This window comes from Sitophilus oryzae, unplaced genomic scaffold, assembly GCF_002938485.1.
Source record: "Sitophilus oryzae breed Bouriz unplaced genomic scaffold, Soryzae_2.0 scaffold_815_pilon_pilon, whole genome shotgun sequence".
Taxonomy (NCBI): Eukaryota; Metazoa; Arthropoda; class Insecta; order Coleoptera; family Curculionidae; genus Sitophilus; species Sitophilus oryzae.
The window spans coordinates 1,706,849-1,727,179 of NW_022147434.1; the positions used below are offsets into that span (position 1 = coordinate 1,706,849).

The 20,331-nt window shown below is 31.5% G+C and overlaps 1 protein-coding gene across 1 annotated transcript; it reads left to right on the forward strand.

Moving 5' to 3' along the window:
• The first annotated feature begins 31 nt into the window (after nt 1–31).
• LOC115889513 (zinc finger protein 2 homolog) lies at nt 32–19,963 on the forward strand. Its single transcript, XM_030909534.1, has 7 exons — nt 32–368; nt 7,373–7,775; nt 7,834–8,086; nt 12,689–12,966; nt 14,277–14,481; nt 14,826–15,163; nt 18,556–19,963. The coding sequence occupies exons 1-7, from the start codon at nt 189–191 to the stop codon at nt 18,921–18,923; spliced, it is 2,025 nt and encodes a 674-aa protein (XP_030765394.1). The 5' UTR covers nt 32–188; the 3' UTR covers nt 18,924–19,963.
• The last annotated feature ends 368 nt before the right edge of the window (nt 19,964–20,331 follow it).

Below are 20,331 nucleotides of genomic sequence, written 5' to 3' on the forward strand. Positions count from 1 at the left end.
TTGCAGAAATGTCGACCTTATAACACCTATAAATACGATTGAAAATATTTCACTGTTCGACTTGAGTCACTAGACGATGAAGATTCCCACACAATCGCCCAGTGAAACAATCCTCCCTTTGCGCCATTTTCTTTATTGAAGGTGTGCATCTGTTTTTGTGTTTGTGTTGTGGTATTTTGTAAACAGAAATGGAGGAAATCAAAATAGACGAAATTAAAACAGATACCGTAGCTCAAATTGATTTAGGTAAATTATGTAGGACTTGTCTAGGGGAAAACGGAGAGATGAGATCTGTTTTTATGATGGAAGAAGCAACGGGACAAACGATGAGTATGGCTGATATGCTTATGAGATTTGCAAATGTTGAGGTAATATGAATATTATTATACAGCTTAAGAGCAGAAATTAAGCAATGTATTTAGTCTAAATAAAAAAAATTGTTTTTATTTGTACTATTTATAACAGTCTTTAATTTGAACTACTTTAAATTTACTACTATTTTAGAAATAGGTATCAACAGGTGCACAATTTCATTTATTATTAAATCATGAAAGACTTGTGCTCTTTTTAAACTTGGTTCAGAAAAATACTTGTGTCTCTTTCAATTATTACATTTAAAACAAAAAGGCTAGTTCTTTAGTTCGAAACACCAAATATGCAGTTATATCTATTTGGTCCACACAATTTATAAAGCATATAATAAGTAACACACGTAAAAAAATGCAAAGTAACACATGTAAACACTAGTGATGTTACGAATCTTAATATTCGTTACATCAGTTTTTATGATATCCTTATTCGCAAGATTTATGCAAATATCAACATTCAAGAAAATATATAAAATGTAGTAGGAAAATAACATTGGGTAAATTTAGCAAAGAAATATGAATTTCTTATAATTTTTAAGTTAGTATAATCTTGCAATTATATCAACTGTAATAATTAATTTCAATCAACGTTTACTTTAATATTTGATATTGGTTTTATGTTATAAAAAACAGTTTTTAATTAGCAATTACTAAATAAAAAATAGGTATACCGGGTGCTTCTCAAAAGTGGCTTACCCCCTATAACTTTTTTATTTTTTCAGATAAAAAATCAAAATTTGCTTTATTAATATATGACATAAATTAGGATTGTTTGACGTATTCAGTTGTTTTCTGTTACTTCCTGTTTCACCGGAAATGACTACAACTTTTGATTTTTAAATGGTACCCTCGGTGTTTTGTTGTTTTATTCAATAGAAAATGACACTCTGAATAGAATGTAGAATGACATATTAAATGTCAACTTTTCACATTTTCGAATATGGTTTATTTGAAATTGCAGCATGGGATTCATAATGACAAAATGACTCGAAATACCGAGTTTGTGATACCAAATTACTCGTAAAAAATGATTTTTTGAAATATGCTAATGAGCCACCCTTGTTCCATTTAAAAAAATGAGATATGATTAAAATTACGATTTGGGCATCTTTTAACTGGCCAGGATAAGATACGAATAACATTAGACGTTCAAATCTATTTTTCCAATGCTCCTTGATTAAAAATTAGTGTTACCAACACAGCCATGGCACTCTAGATTGAAATTTAAAATTCAATTTTGTTTTAAGCAAAAATGTCAAAAGTTGACATATGATATGGCATTCTATTCAGAATGTCATTTTCTATCATATAAAGTTGTAGTCATTTCCGGTGAAACAGGAAGTGGCCGAAAAGAATTGAATACGTTAATCAATCCTAATTTATGTCATATACTAACTTACCAAATCTCGTTTTTTTATCTGATAAAATAAAAAAGTTATAGGGGTGAGCCACTTTTGAGACGCACCAGTTATACTTCTTTTAAACGTTTATCAGTCTTTATATATATATCGTCGGTGAAATGTGGTCAACAGCTAACTCCATTATTTCTAATTTTACAGGAGAGCAAAAAAACGGTACGAAAAAAATTTACACATGTAGCTAATACCGTATGATCGAAAAAAATGGCGTCAGGGATGGCTATGAAATGAAGATCGCTGTCATTTTATATTTTAAAAAATTTTAAATTTAACTGGCAAATGTCATCGATCGTCATTTCCTAGCCAACTGGACGCCGTTTTTTTCGATCATACAGTATAGAGGCGTTAGTGCGTTAATTTGTTGGGGAAAAATAAAAATCAATATTTCTTTAAAAATTTAACGTAAAAATTATGTATTAAACGTATTATTTAATTAACGTAAAAAATGGAGTTAACACGTTTTACTGACGATATGTTTTGTGTTTATGAAGGGGGTTGAGGCCAGGGGGGCCTAAGGCTTTTGTTTTTTTAAAAATGAAAAATAACTTAAAAAACACATTTTTTGAATAAAACGTTTACATGAATTTCTTTATCAATAAATTTCATATACAATAAGTCTATGGTCTACCAAACCGCGTTCCGTAGGTTACTTAAATACCTACAACATTTTTTAAAAAAATAAAAATTAACCATTTTTTGAACACAACAAAATAATATTAACTAAACAAAACTAGAAAACGTAATTTTAACTGCATCACAAGCAAATAAAAATTAATACGTAGCCAAGAGTCATAATTCAGGATTTCTCTGGGGGGTGCCCAGCAGTACCAGAGGGGGGCCTGGCACCCCCGGGCACCCCTGTAGTTACGCTAATGTCCAAACTCCAAACAAGAGCTGTTTGAAGTTTTTAATGTCACTTTTTGCATTCATCTATGGGGTCGAAAAGTTGTTTTTCTTGTCATAAGATTTTGAAAATATTTTTTTCCTTTTAAATAAACACCATTACGAAGAAACAATGTTAAAATTCCCTCATTTTCTACTCTAAAAATCGATTTAAAAATTTGAAGTTTTCAATGTTATTTTTTGGATTCATCTATGGGGGGTTTCAAAAGTTGTTTTTTAAAAATGAAAACTTATATTAATATTATCTAACTTTTTTTGATAGTCCTGGATAAAGTATAGTATTCTACTCGCATATAATGGCTGTTATTCACTTGGAAACTTCATCCGCGTGATTAAAAGCCACCATTACATGCTCGTTGAATAATACACTATTAAATAATAATAATTCTTTATTGGTATTAATACAATGTTTACACAAGTCACAAATAGTAATAATAATTAATTTATAAATTAACAATTATTAATATACACCTGAAAGTCAATGGCAGAGCAACAAGTCAGTTAAAAAAAAACAAGGAAAAAACTTGAGTCGTTTCTAAAATCGAATTAAGTCAAATTCAACATAAAGTTCAATTGATTTAAGTCCTAAGTCTTTGACTTAAACCATTTTATTTCAAGTCAAGTCAATTTTGCATACTTAAATCACTTAAGTCATAAAAACTTAAGTGATTATTATTGACTTAAGTCTATATTTTTGACTTAAATCATGATAATCTGCAAGTTAAGTCAGTAAAATGATTTAAATCAATAGAATTACCCTCAAGTCAAGACAACCAGAATTCAATTTAAGTACCTTTTTTTAATGTTAGTATGTATTAATTTTCTTCTGTTCCAATAATTAGCGATTTTCTTACAAAATTTCATATTATTAATTTATTGTAGGTACAGATGAGAATAAAACCACTTAAAACAAAACGATTTATTTTCAGAATATCTAATATAATCAAGAATAAAAAAATAAACATAAAAAAATAAACACAACTTATATTAAATTAAATTTTGTGGTACTTACTACAGGATGGCCCATTTTTGCGTGTTTTACAGCGTTTCTCGTTTATGAGCAGAAGTACAAAGATGCGATGCATTACTATGCTACTTTTTTATGAAACTAAAAATGGTACACACATATTTGTCCTAGCACTGTTAGTTCCTGAAATACAGGGCGAAATTGAAATTGCTTTTTTGGACTCCATCATATCTCCATTATAACTTATCGAAAAGGTGAAAATCGAGCTCCATAGAGATTTCCAAGTAAAATTCAGTGGCGCAACTAAAACCAAGATACGAAGAGGGTCGAAAAATGCAACATTTTAAAATTCGCCTTGTATTTCAGGAACTAAGAAGACTAGATGTGTGAAAAAGAAATGCTGATGTTAAAAATTTATCATAAAAATATATAAAAACTTTCTAATGACTTAAGTCTTTTATAAAAAGATTTAAATTTTTTTGATGACTTAAATATTTTCTAAAAAGACTTAAATCTTAGGGCTTAAGTCAGCTTTCGAAAAATTACTTAAAATCAAATGACTTAAGTCATTAAAATTATTTAAATCCAAAAAATATTTAAGTTTTCTGTGAGCTTGCAGCTCTGATCAGTAGTAATTTAAAAACAACACATTTAAATATAATGAGACAAACATTATAAAAAATATATACCTATTTAACATAGGACGCATTCTTCTCTTAAATTTTTGCCAATCTTTTTATTTTATTTATTTTCATTTTGTACTTAAGATAATTATCCTCATTTACAACTGAAAGTTCTTTTTTATTTTTAATCATGACATCTACCTAGTGCGTCTCAAAAGTGGTTCACCTCTATAACTTTTTTATTTTTTCAGATAAAAAAAATGAGATTTCGTATGCTAGTATATGACATAAATTAGGATTGATTGACGTATTCAATTGTTTTCGGTCACTTCCTATTTCATCGGAAATGACGACTTTAATTGACGATTTTTAATTTTTAAATGGCACCCTCGGTATTTTTTTACTTTATCCGATAGAAAATGACACTCTGAATATAATAACATATAATATGTCAACTTTTGATATTCTCGCTTAAAAAAAGTTATTTTAAATTTTAATCTACAGTGCCGCAACTGTGTTAAAAACACTAATTTTTAACCAATGAGCCAATGGAAAAATAGATTTGATTATCTAATATTTTTAGTGTCTTCTCCTGGTTGGTTAAAAGATGCCCCCTAAATCGTATTTTTAATAATATCTCTCTTTTTCAAATAGAACGAGGGTTGCTCATTAGTATTTGGAAAAAACATTTTTTACGAATAATTTGATACCACACACTTGGTATTTCGAGTCAAATTGTCGTTATGAACTAGTAGTGGGAACTATTGAATGAATACTATCGAAACATTCGATAGTTGCAATTCATTCGAATAATTCGATAGCTAGTAAGAAAACATTCGTCGAAAACTATTCGAATAAAAATTATCGAATAGATGCGTCATCTGCCTTGAAATATTGTATTCTACTAATTCGGCAGCAAAAACCATTCATTTATAAAATTCATTCGTTTATGAAATTCATTTATTCGCCAGGATCGATTTTAATAAAATATAAACTGGATTTTAGTTGTCGTCCGGCGACGTAGGCTATATAGAAACCCGACAGCGATCGGTGGCAATGCTATGAAAGAAGCCGGCATCTTTGACTTTTTGCCGAGTCAAATAAAGATAAGGACACATTATTTTTTTTATTGAGGTGTTAGTATTTACACAGAAAATACATTATGAAGGGCGCTGTTGCCATATATTCGTATTAGTTGGTATTACCAAAGAATATTATCCTTTAGCATTAGTTAGTTAGGGATAGTATGTCTATATGTTTTGCATTTTTTTATTAATATTCTGTTGTTACACTGCAGTAATACTTTTTATTTTGGATGTAGGAAAATGATTTTTAATGTTTTTAAGCAAAGACTGGTTTAATAAATAATCATAACAGTAATAATTTGTTATACCTATTAACAACAAAATTTAAAATCATTTAATAATATAAACATTTTTTTAAGTAGTAGCAAAATATAAACAACAAATAGAAGTCAAAAGTATTTATATTAAACCCTATTTAAAAATAATATACCTAGTCTCTAAATGCGTGTGTGTGTGGCAACGTTGGTTTATTAAATAATAATAATTACACACAGAACTAATTTGTTATATTAACAACAAATTTTAAAATCATGAAATATAAACATTTATTAATTTTCTAAGCATGCAGTGTAATGGAAGGAAAATATAAATAAAAAATTAGAAATCAAAATTATTTATATTACTTTTTATTACTTTATATTACTATTTAAAAATAATATTTATTTTTACTGGCATTTACTTTAAAAAATAAATGAAATATTTCTTCGGAAAAAACTACATGTAAAATTAGCATCACCAAAATAAAACATTGTTAACTTTTTTTTAAATTGGCATGTAAAACTTTCAATTTAATTTTCTCACCCCAAAAATAAATATGTATTTTAAAATTAATAGTAAGTTCATCTCATCTCTCTTAAAAATCGCTACTTTTCAAAATTTCCCATTAAAAAATGCAATCTAACCTAACCATAATATACCATATAAAATTAAATAATTGAAAGATCGAGCTACGGAAAATCACACAAATTTTCGGAAAAATTTGCAACCACTTCACTTACCCCACAATCGTCAATTAAAAAAACTACTATTTTAGTATTTTAAATATTTTAATAAACATAAAATAGCACAGTATTTACAAGGAAAGTTATAAAAATTTGGAAGAACTAATAATGCACTGACGCACACAAAAATCAAACGAATACTAAATTTCATTTATCAAAAGCATTCGATAGTCGTGGCTCGTGGCGCAACGATAACCATTTAGTCGCACGGCGAGGTTGTCACATATGCTTTAGTATACAAATGAATGAATGATTTTATTCGAATAAAACCATTTGATGGTTGAAATCATTCATTCAGTAACCATTCGATAGTCTAATTCATTCGATAGTTCCCATCGCTATTATGAACCGCATGTTACAATTTCAAATACACCATATGCGAAATTGACAAAAGTTGACATGTCATATGTCATTCTATTCAGAGTGTCATTGTCTATCGAATAAAGTAAAAAAATACAGAGTGGCATTTAAAAATCAAAAGTTGTAGCTATTTCCGGTGAAACAGCAAGTGACCGAAAACAATTGAATACGTTTATCAATCCTAAATTATCTCATATACAGTACGTCTGCTGGATCTGTGTCTATGAAAGGAATGCGGACAAAAAACATTTAAATAAACAGCAATTTATTTTATACGTCGACTTGACGAATACGTCACCGCAAATCGCTCCGCCCACTCATTTTATTGGCTACTTGCAAATTAGTTGAATTTTTATTGATGGGACGCGTCGTCTAATTTTTTACGAAAAAAATTTAGAGGATATCGTTTTCCCTCTCACGGATACCCCGTAGCTACAGAACGGACAGACATACTGTACTAACATACCAAATCTCTTTTTTTTTACCTGAAAAAATAAAAATGTTATAGGGGTGAGCCACTTTTGAGACGCACTCGATATAATCTTTCATATTCTATTTTTTAACTACAGATCTCTTTTTTCGCTTTCGCGAATGTTTGAAAATTGACATTTGTTACATCACTAGTAGATTCATTTAAAAAATTGCAGGTGGATAAGGAGGATGGTCTTCCACAATTGATATGTCTTCAGTGCATTTTGCAGTTAAGCAGAGGTTTTTCATTCAAACAGTTGTGTGAACAGTCCGATTGTAATCTGAGACAATATCTTGGAAAACCCCCAATAAAATTAACAGAAAAAAAGGAAGATCCTGAACAATCTAACTTCAATAATTCTTTTTTAATTGACTCGTTTAATGATAGCAGAGACTCATATAACGATAGCAGTACTTCAAGTGACAGTGAAGATTTTAAAGAAGAAATTACTATTGTTTCTCATCCTGTGATTGAGAATGAAACTGAAGAAAAGGTAATTGCACATAAACAATTGTTACAAATTTCAAGAACTCAAAACGGTAACGATAAAAAAAAGAAATGCACAACAGAACTAAAAGGTATTTTTTATTATATATATTAATATAAGGTATATTTCGCTATTTTTTTTTTGTTTAGGTTCAAAGAAACCTCATGTTTGTAATGTTTGTAAAAAGACACATTTATCTTTAAAAGCATTCCGAAAGCATCTGCGTACTCATGTAGAAGACAGACCTTATAAATGCAAGCAATGCTCAAAAAGTTTTACCGAAGAGAACTATTTAAATAATCATATGAGATCACACATTCCCGATTCAGAAAAACCGCACGAATGTGAGTACTGTAAAAAGAGATACACGCATCCTACTCTATTGAATAACCATATGTTAAGGTAGGTATTTTATGAAAATCAGATAGGTGTCCCAATATTCCGTGGACATAGAACTACTACATATTTTTGGAATCAAAATAAGTTCATTGGACACAACTTACTAGTGATGTGTCGGTATTTGAGTAACGCGATTTTGGAGCGGTATTTTTTTTGTAACGTCGTGTCGCGCTCCACAATGAATCAGGAACCTGTTACTGAAGAACGACGATCATAATGACGATAAAATAATATAATATTTATAATTTGCAAATAAATTATTTATAATCGGTCTTGAAGTTAGCTCGAACCGTAGTAACCGCATAGCGACGTGTTTAGCTCCAGCCGTCGCGATTTCGTCGGTCGCCCTGATACAATAACGGGTCGGTCGCCAACGGTAGTAACTGGCACTGGTATGTACAGTACGTCTGTCCGTTCTGTAGCTACGGGGTATCCGTGAGAGGGGAAACGATATTCTCCGGATGTTTTTTTGTAAAAAATTAGACGACGCGTCCCATCAATAAAAATTCGACAAATTTGCAAGTAGCCAATAAAATGAGTGGGCGGAGCGATTTGCGGTGACGTACTCGTCAAGTCGACGTATAAAATATATTGCTGTTTATTTAAATGTTTTTTGTCCGCATTCCTTTCATAGACACAGATCTAGCAGACGTACTGTACGCAGCGTCGCGCGTGTTCGCAACAGCTGTCGCGCCGTAGTTCCGCCTGTCGCGAACAGAAGTAACTGGTAACTGGCTATCGACGCTCGACATCGGCGGCAACGTACTTCGTCGCTGGAGCTGGAGCTCTTCTAGGGTTCCGGTTTTGTCTGTCGCGATTTGGTCGGTTACTATTGGGGTTGGTGCTCCCGTCGCTACGTTACTTTCGAAATAGCGATTTTCTATAAAGTAAACACCGCTCTCAGTAATAGTGTAGTTCATTGTAGTAGTGTCATTTAGTAGTGTATTTTGTAGTATATGATTGATAATAAATAAAAGTTAGGTAAATAAACCTTTTTACAAAAATAAGAATAAATAAAGAAGAAAATATGATTGAAAAAAAAGGAAACTTGTAAAGCCACTCTCAATTGATTAAAAATAAAAATCCTAATTCGAGTAATATAATCTACCAAGAAAGAGAATTACATTTTACTAACATATACGAGAATAACGTAACGTAACAATGATTTTATTTTAATTACCTGACATGAACATTAACATTTTACTTATAAATTTTCTATGAGTAAGAAATATATGCAGATAATAACATACATCTAGATAAACATTTTAGCATATGTAGGTATCTGGAATAAGGATTCTAATTATGTTATTTTTTATTGTTTAAGCTTTTTAAAGCAAATATATTTTAAGAACAAGATAGAAAAATGTAATTATCTTACGAAAGTATTTTTTTTACTTTAAATTGCAGCGGTTATAACGTGGATCGGAAGAATATAAAGATCAAAAGAATACAAATCTAAATATTATTATTGGAAAAAATAAAAAATTTTCACTCTGAAGAATAGATGGCGAATAAAAAGTATTGAATACCGATAGATGCATGTACATATTTTAAGTCAATCTATTCGTGCTTAAATAATAAAAACTAGAGGTCAGTTTGGGGTAATAGGAATAGATCATATTGATTTATTTTATTTAATAGTTTAATTTGCAATATTGAAACCTAACGTATCGCCACTGTCATAAATTCTTCTAGCCATATGTATTGTTCACAAATTTGTCTATGAAATTGTTTATGAATTTACACGGGTACAGAGTTAACGGCAGAGTAGGGAGCAGTGTTGCCAGAACTTCTATCATTCTCAATAATAAATTTAAAAATACAATTTATATCATTACGAGTGTTTTATTTTTAAAATTTGCAGTTTGTGAAAAAAGGTGGTGGAAAAGTCAGTAAATCTCAGCAAAATGTATTTTGAGCTGGTAGAATGTAGAATGAGTGGGAAGGGGTTAATCACTGCGACTTTGCAGATCTATCGTGTGTATCTTTCTTGAGTTATAACTCATCATACAGTCCTAGGGCTTTGACAACAGCCAGTATCTAACAACGATAAAAAAAGCTGGCAACACTGGTTGGGGGTAGGTAGGTACTAATGCCAGAAATACTGCATAAGCGAGGACCGCGACGCGGACCACTTTGGAAGTCGGAACCTCGGTTACAAAATAGCGGTATTTTTCTGGAACGGTCGCTATTGTAACGCGACTAATGTGGAACCGGTATTCCCATCACTACAACTTACCTCTATACAAAAATGCTTCGTTTGTCCGTTAGAGGGCATCAAACTTTAAAAATAAACAGATTTTTTAAGAAATTTTAAGAACAAATATTCCGATTTCAATAGGATTTGGGGTGCGTATGTTTTGCTAATCGCTTTATCATTTGAATTTCACAAAATATATGAAAAATTACGGGAAGGGTAAGAACTACCCTCACCCCCACATAAATTTTAGTAGAATACTTAGTTGCCAACTCCACCGACGACTATTTTTTTTAATGGTCCTAGTATTTACTAAATTTTTGTATCTAGTAAAAAAACGATGCATAGTTTTTTTACTAGATACAAAAATAAAACAAATAACCTACAAGATATACAGAGTTCTAATATGCCGTGGAAATGGAATAGCTACGTATTTTTTGAATCAAAATAAGTTAATTGCGCACAATTTAGCTCTATACAAAAGGGCTTCGTTTATCCTTTAGAGAGCATCAATCAAAAATATATCTGATCATTAATGAATTTAAAATTTATGAAGTTTATTATTAAATATATTTTGTGATACTAACATAAAATTTCATATTTTTACCAACTAGATTATTAGAGCATACTAGATTTTATGCGCCTACATAGCTTGATGTGACAAGAAACATTTTTTGCAAGTCAACTTCGAAAAAAAAATATTTTTTCCTCAAAAAGTATACGCAGTAGCGTCTTTTTTTTACAAGAGGCACAAAATATACTAAATATTAGAAGGACTATTTTACGAAAAAAATGAGTCGTCGTCGTTGGAGTTGGAAAATATTTCTACTAAAATCTACGTAGGGGTGAGAGTAGTTTTTAGGGGGTACCTTAGCGTACCTTTTCTTGATTTTTGTTAAAGTCAAATGTTTAAACACTTAGCAAAACACAGGCATCCCAAATCTCATTCAAATCGGAATAACGATTCTTTAAATATCTTAAAAAATATGTTATGTTATCGACGCCAACGCCTATGATCCTTGTGATGGGCAGTCATTGCCACGCCGTGCCCGCATCCAGTGTCCGCTGATATTTGCGACATGCGGAGTCGTAGGCTGTGAAAACAGTTGGTTTCCGGGGCAACGGGTTGCTGATTTCGGTGGAGAGAAGATATTATTTGTCAAATAGTTAGAATTATATGTGAAATATCACAATTTTGGTTAAATATATTAATCTCCCGATTATAGTTATTTTTAGTTTGATGCCCTCTAACGGACTAACGAAGCACTTTTGTAATGAGGTAAATTGTGTCTAATTAACTTTTTTTGATTCCAAAAATTCGTCGTAGATCTATGTCTGCGGAATATTGGGACACCCTGTATAAGGAAAATCAAAAAAGTTGGCGTTCATGTCATCAAAGTATATATTTAACGAATGCGCGTCGTAGTGTTGCCAGGGCTACTTTTTGTACTTTGGCGTTTGACACGTGTCAAATAAGATTTGTATTGCCGATTTTTCACTTCAGTTTTAAACACAATACATATTACAGTTGAGGATTGGAACCTTTGGTGTTACACTGCAAAATAAAACACTAAATCACCACAATACACCAAAACACTTTTACTTTTACACTGGACGCGCGTTTCGCTAACCATGTTACCATCATCAGCAGATGATTATAAACTCTCAGTTTATAATAAGCAGATGATTATAAACTGAGAGTTTATAATCATCTGCTGATGATGGTAACATGGTTAGCGAAACGCGCGTCCAGTGTAAAAGTAAAAGTGTTTTGGTGTATTGTGTTGATTTAGTGTTTTATTTATAATAATGCAGATATAAAAAAAAATGTATATGTATTGTAAAATAAAACACTAAATCACCACAATACACCAAAACACTTTTACTTGTGGTGATTTAGTGTTTTATTTTACAATACATATACAATTTTTTTATATCAGCATTATTACCACAGTATAAAAACTATGCTTACATTTTTGCTCTTTACTATCAAAAGCAGATAAATTTTCGTGGACCCCCATTAACATCTTATGGACCCCCATTTTTTGTTCACGCCTACGTAGACCCCCAGCAAGTCTCCCGTGGACCCCTGGGGGTCCACCTGGACCACTTTGGGAATCACTGTACTAGACTATAGACTGACGAAATTATCTTTTCTAAAATCTGACCCTGTAGTGTGAAAACATCACTTAACTATCAATTTAGTCTTAAGATCTGATCTGTTATTTGGTATCAGATTAAATTGTTGCGTGTAGGGCCCCTTTTAGTCTAAAGTAATAATTTTAGTCGTAATAAGGTTCGAGATCTCGAAAGAAAACAAAAACTGTAATAAATACCCTAATACTTGATGACGTGCCCGCCAACTTTTATTGATATCTTTTAAAGGTATTTTTTTGTTAACTTTCAAGGCACACTGGTGAAAGACCATATGTATGTGAAATTTGTAATAAAGGATGTTACGCGGAAAATAGTTTGTTAAAACATATGAAAATACACATGAAAAAAAAGGGAGATCCTGGATTATTGAAACATATATGTGATTATTGCCGAACTGAATATCCAAGTGCTGAGGCATTATCAGTGCATATTAAACAACATAGTGGCGATAGACCGTATCTATGTAATATATGTGGAAAAACTTTTCCACAAAGGTTTAATCTTGAATTGCATTCCAGAACACACACAGGTAATATACCTTATTTAATCAGATTCAACTTTAACATTGTAACAAATCAATAATAAGTTATAAAATAATATTTGTAATGTTTTTAAAAATTGTTTGATTTTTTCTTTTATAAAAATTGTGAAGAGCTTGTAATGTATTAAAAAAATCTAAACTTACGTGAAAAAGAAAGCGCTATTTTAAAAATATATTATAGTGATTTTAAAATAGCTTTAAATGTTAAAATTAAGAATGCTATTACCGCTTCTGTAATATTTTTCTCAATTGGTAATTAAAACAATAAAAATTAAATGTATACACTGAGTGTTTATAAAAGAACTAGTGGTAATAGAGTGAACGAAGTTCCCATTCGTAACGAGGAAACGTTCGCGAACATTTGCGAACGTTCAGTATCAATGTACGGGGATGTTTCTTTAGAAGAGCACGTACGAGCACAAACGCGCATCTATTGACATATACGAGAATGTTCGCTTTAAATATTTTGTAGAATTTCTTGAAGTGATTCTTAATGTTTAGTCTAAATAGCCTTCGTTTAGCTAACTTAATCTGCCGAAATTCTGAGTTTAGGGATTCCCAGTATCTCTATTGTATACTTGTAACTACTCATTTGCTGTTTTATGGTGGGTTCATACAGCCAAATAAAATAAAATAAGAATAAAATAAAATAAAATAAGAAAGTTGGTTATATGGGATACCGTACATGCGTTCATACAGCCAAATAAAATAACAAATAAAATAAAAAGTCTTTATCTTTTAACTTCTTGTTTTATTTTATGTGAAAACGGCTTTGCGCACGCTTAATTCTAACCTACAAATATTTTCAGTTTGGATTTAATTTATTTTTTAATTTCGCATAAGTAAAATGTATAATATAGTAGGCAACGTACCGGCAACGAATAAATAAATATACTATAAATAGTAAAATTACTATAAACAATCGTAAAAGTTAACTTTTATCCAGCCTCATCCTACTGCGCATGAGCAAATATATATTTCTTATTTTATTTTATTTGCCTGTATGAACGCACACAAATAAGAATTCCTTATTTCTTATTTTATTTTATTCTTATTTTATTTTATTTGGCTGTATGAACCCACCATTAACTTGCAAATAGCAATATGTAGCGTTGACAGTTACTCTCTCTGTCTCACCCGGTATAGTATTTACCCATTGGGTATATACCGGATGCAAAACTTCGGATTTACCAAAATTTCAATACACCGGGTGTTTGTCCATTTCTGCTCACAGTCCCATAACCAGACACACCACTAAATTTATTCAGATTCTTAAGTACTACTTTTCTATTTTTTAGGGGAAAGACCGTTTGAATGTGAAATTTGTAAAAATGGTTATGTATCCAAAGCCAGTCTGAAGATACATATGCGCACGCATACTAACGAACGCCCATTCGTGTGCGATTTTTGTGGAAAAGCTTTCCGTCAATCTGGGGACCTAACAAGCCATAAAAGGCTTCATGGAACAGACAAACCTATAGAGTGTAATGTTTGTTTAAAAAGGTAATGTATAGGCTTGGTATATTTCGACCTATATATATAAGTCGGTTCAGAACGTTCTACGACGTTTTCGTCACCTAATCTCCACTCTTCTCTATTTAGCCAGGTAAATCTCTAATTCACACAAATTATATTGCCTAACACTTTTAGAATAATTATGTATAACAATTTTTTCGTGTGCTCGTTATTTAAACCCATATATTTGTTTAGTCGGCGATTTACGGTATTCTCCGATGGTGGCAGCACCGGCGGAGAATACACCAAGCCTATACTTTGTAATATTGCAGTATAACTAATGACAGATTTTTTATTACTCGTTTTGTATTACTTGAAAGTTTTTTTTTCAGATTTACAACAGTAATGAAACTTAAATATCACATGCGCAACCACACTGGTGAAAGACCATACGTGTGCACAGTATGCAACAGGGGCTTTACAGTAAACACTATTCTCCTTCGTCATATGCGAGTTCATTCTGGAGAGAGACCGTATGTGTGTGTCACGTGCGGAAAGGCATTTTCGCAGTCTAGCACTTTACATACTCATATGAAAGTTCATCAGAATGCAGACAAATTTGACCAAGAAAAGGAAACCAAATACGATAATGAAATTAAGTACAACTCCAACCAACAGCAGACGCAGCAACATATCGTCATTGATAACGCCAACAGATTAATTCAACCAAGTAAGTTAAGGCAATTCTATCTTTTGAAAATAATGTGTATATCTTTGTGGCGGGTTCATTTCTTGAAAGTAATTCTGAATTTTATCGCCATTGGAAGAAAATCTACAAAATATAGTAGTTATTTTTTTGGTTTAAATTCAACTGAATCCAGCTTGTCAGTGGTTTTTTTAAACGCACGTGTCATGTACAATGTTTTTTTCTACAACCGAAAAATAAGAAAATGCTGTTTTAATTTTCGTTTATCGATTTTTATATATTTAGCCCACCTTTAACTATGACATTTGTCACATTTTTTTCTGAAAAGTCAGTTTGCCCTGTCAAGTAAACTCGGGCACTTTTTGCCCAGAAAAATCATTTTAAAAATTACGATGAGCGATTCCGAAAGTCTCCCTTCAGATGTAGAAGTTGCCGCAGTACGTGCCACGGAATCATTATTGCCGGAAAAGTTAATATATTTAGATGTTCGTAGTTGTTTTTCATTATTATAAAAACTAGTTGTGTTATAGATTCATAACACCACTAGTTGTGTTATGAATCTCATAATAAAAAAATAGTGATGTAAAAACGTTATAACTAAACGGTTGTAGATAATAGTTATTTTTTGGTTTAAATTCAAATGAATACAGCTTGTCAGTGGTTTTTTTGCCAGTAAAAGTTTTGAATAAAAGATTAAGGAAGGACCATTTTACAATCGAGCGGAGTTGCCATTATCAATAAAAATACAATGAAAATAAAAATTGCTAAACAATATTTTATACAAAGTCAAACCTAACATAGTAGATATGCTATTTAGAGTTAGATAATGCGTATTAGATAATAAGTATTAGTACTAGAGTCATTTGAAACCGGTTTTGGATTTTATGAACCGGTTTTCCAGTACCTTTTTAAACCTTTTTTAAAGGGTAAAAGGTAATAAAAAGGTGTTTTTTTTGTTAAGTTACCAAAATAAATGACCTGCTATTAAATAAATTTGTAGGACGAGTTCTTATTCTAAATTTTAAGAAGTTTTAAGATACATTTTGACATTGACTTTATAAACAAAAACTAAAAGTGTATTTATTTACTGTCATTTGTCAGTTAAACCGGAAGTAATATAGTAGACTTTGATTAACTATCCTTACAGGGGTGTGTATACCGGGTGGTATACATCGGCGTTGGAAATATAGGAAATCCCATGCAAATTTTGAACTGTACAAATATTAGCTCCCCTATTGGGCGCGTTCAGGTATTGTAGACGAACGTCTATGTAGACGTGACGTCACAACCTTGGGTTGTGAATTTCCACTATTTTAAAACGATTGAAATTTGATCGTTTGACAATTGACATTGGCCAACTTTGACGTTCGATAAAACCGGTAAACATAAACAATTTATACTTTTGGGCAGATACTTAGGTAATACCTTATAATACGTATTAAACGATGATCATAGACGAAGAACGGTGATTAATAAAGTAATAAATGTAAATATTTAATCAAAATAAAATAATATAACCACAGAAAAGTAATTGACACAACAAACAAATTGTAATGCGCATGTCGAGTAAAAATTACCCTACTTAAAAGGTGGATAAGATTTTAACGCCCCAGTACACGTTATCTGATTTTATGAACGACTAGGACGTACTTCCCTAGAAGAAACATCTTTTATTTTAGAACGCTTATGGACGTAAATGTTACGTCCGGAGTGCTTCTACCCTGAATATCTGAACGCAGCCTTGATTCTACAGCTAAGTCGTAAAGGTCTGGGCATGCTGAAAACACGTGCCAAATTTGAACGATTTTGTGCAAGCCGTTTCTAACTAATTGAAGAAAAACTGCAACTATTTTTAAATTAAAACTGAACAGATAACAATGCAAAAAACCAGGTAAATACCAATATACCTTAAGTTGTCAACATATAATTTGGTCAATGTCAAATTATATTTCCTAAACCGTAAAGCTTTGAACAAGGTTTTAATTTGAACAAGTTTTAATTTACAAAAATGCATATTGGGCACACTTAACCGTAGGTACTATTACTATAACTTAGTAACGCAGACAGCACAACAAATTGCATTCAATCATAGGTTGACAACTTAAGGTATGTTGACAGGTTTTGCATTGTTACCTGTTCAGTTTTAGCTTAAAAATAAATGCAGTGTTTCTTAAATTAGACATAATATGTATATCTGACATATGTATTCCAGTATACGCAGACCTTTAATAAACCTATTTACGACTTCGCTGTAAAATCAACCAGGGGAGCCAATATCTGGATAGTTCAAAATTTACATAGGATTTCCTATGTTTCCAACGTCAATGCACCACCCGGTATATTGTAGGCATTGCCTACCCCAGACAAAATCATATTTTTTTAATATCATTACAGAGTATAAGAAATATTTGCAATAAGGTTTTGTTCTCTGTTTATTCTATAAATTACCTAAGACATATTTAAATCATTTTCGACTGCTGCGTTATCGCGGAATTCCAATATACAGGGTGTCCCAGAAATAAGTGCAAGTATTTTAACTGGTAATATAGTTCAACCCCAGAAACATGAGGTTTTTAGGTTTTTTCGCAAATTTTTTTTTTGAAAATTCGGAATTTTTTGAAAGTTTTTATTTTTTTTAGCTTTTATTTAAAAAAAATAATTTCTTGTTAATATGGCAACATAGGTAGTAGATTAAATTTATAAGAAAGGGAATCCAGAAAAGATCCAGTGGTTCCCAAATTTTTTGCAAAAAATCATTTTTTAAATTTTCAAAGTAAAATAACTCCGTTATTTTGGACTTATTTGAAAAACGCTAAAGAGAAAATGTGTTTCTTTTATCGAGATCTACCACACCTTAAAATACTTGCACTTATTTCTGGGACCCCTGTATATTTCAAAAAGGCGCTTTATTTGATTTACTCGAAGGCGGATTAATTTACTTTACATTGCCTCTAAATAATAATGGGATATTAAAGGCTGTGCCTTTGCGAATCCTCCACCCACCCTACACATCAATGACTAGAGGTCAATGCGTAAGGAAGAGATAAGGGAGTAAAAAGAGGACGAGGAAATAACGCGTGATTTAATTTCGTCACTGTACTGCAGAGTGATGCCAAATCTGAGAATTTTCCCCCAGTTTAGAGTAAAAAAAATAATTATATTGATTGCTTAATTAATTACTTGCTATTTTTATTTTAATATTTTGCCAATTTTTGCCTACCCTGCTTTGGTTTGGACTGCACGCCACTGATATATTTTACAGTTCCAGTTTATAGTTTTGTAAGTTCCAAAATTAAGTCATACAAATTTACCATTAGGTTGCTAATAAACAATTTACAATGTTCATTTCATAATTAAATTGAATTTATTCAAGTTTTCATAATCAACTTTAAAACTACATTTGTTTATATTTGAAGTTCCAGATTCACGGATGCTACAACAAGCACAGCCAATGAGAACGCTTCAAAGTGATAACGTACACGACAGCTCAAGGTTACTAACCGAAGCCACACATTTCCTAACCGATAACCGAACAATTCTAAACGATAACTCTAGAATTTTGGTGAACGATCCGAGACTTGTTGTAAATGTGGTGGAGCCGAATCGGTTGCTTGTCCAAGATAATACCGGTAGACCGCTTATAAATGATAATCGGTTGGTCACGATTGACAATCGCCTACTCAATAATGTTAACGATAACCGGCAAATACATGTTGCCGAAGGAACTCGGATCTTGACAGATAAATATATAACGTACGATTCGTATCATCGAGGTCATATGTAATTTTTTTTAGACATAAACAGTTGACGTTTAATTTGTGAGTATTGAACTTATTGAAACCGGAAACACATTGTATGTAAAGTCTGTCTCAACAAGTGAATACTTGACAATTGTCTGTCATACTAATTCAAAAATAAATAGTATTTTCTGTCATTTTTTTTGAATGTCTTCCGAAAATTTCCCTGTCTTGTTGGACATACTTTATATACTTAGCTTCATACATATGTGTCTTATGTATTAATTTATTTAATTTGTCTGGTATAACTATTATACGGTGTGTCCAAAAATATTGCCATAGTGTGTGTCAAAAATTAATCAACCTTATTTTTCAGTAAACATATTTTTGAAACTGTCCACTATACAAAGAGTACGTTCCACTAAGCACACATAACGTTCACGCTCAAGATCGCGATTTTTCCCGTTCCACTTGCTTGCGAGCGTTACAATCATAAACTCAAGTGGAATGGGTTATGGGGCGTTTTAAGTTTTAAGCGTCAATCCTGTCAATGTATGTAAATAAATAGTAAATAATAGTCAAAATCACAGAAGAGAATTCAAAAAATCTGTCTAAAAAAAGAAATCAAAATGTCTTTGGCGACAGTTGGATATTTGGTGCATCGGAATGTGTCTGAAACTTCTTCATCTAGTTCAGACGACTAGTGGAATGCAATTTTACAATATCGCGATGTAAAAAACGAACACTTAGGCCACGTATTATTGGCTATGAGAATCTATGAAAATTTTTTATCCTAAGTCGATAATCTTTTGTCTAAGTTTAAAAAATTGCGCCAAAATTCCTCAACGTCCACTTCGATCCTAATATTCAGATGGGTCGTTGTGAGCTCGGCGTGAGCGAAAATAATGACGTCATTAGTGACGTTTACGCCGCGACCACAACGTTCGCGATCGTCATGTGGAACGACCGAAGGCATATTTTGAGCATTAGGAGTACTTAGTGGAACGCACTCAAAATACCGTATGATCGAAAAAACGGCGTCTAGTTGGCCTAAAAGTGACGATCGATGACGTTTTCCATATAAAATGACAACGATAATCATTTCATAGCCATCGCTGACGCCGTTTTTATTCGATCATACGATACATTCTATGGCGATGGCTATGAAATGAAGATTGCTATCATTTTATTTAAAGGTATAATAAATAATAAATATTCAAAAATTGAATATTTATTATACCTTTATTATCATTGAAAATTAGGTTCAATGTCGCAGGTCGATGTATTTGAACTACCAATATTTTTTTTAACCAATGTGATGTAAAATTTATCTTTTATATATATTTATTTTATTTTTGTGATACTTTTTGATAATTAAAATGTTTTAAACAGAACAAATATGTATTTTCTTAATTAAAGTTTAAAATTAGTCGTTATACCTATTAATTTTGAAAT

Bases quoted from the DNA above. Each gene is read 5' to 3' on its own strand.
- LOC115889513 (XM_030909534.1), top strand. From the start codon at position 189: ATGGAGGAAATCAAAATAGACGAAATTAAAACAGATACCGTAGCTCAA. The intron at 8,087-12,688 runs GTAGGTATTTTA...TTAACTTTCAAG, and splicing joins TTGAATAACCATATGTTAAG to GCACACTGGTGAAAGACCAT. The intron at 12,967-14,276 runs GTAATATACCTT...TCTATTTTTTAG, and splicing joins GCATTCCAGAACACACACAG to GGGAAAGACCGTTTGAATGT.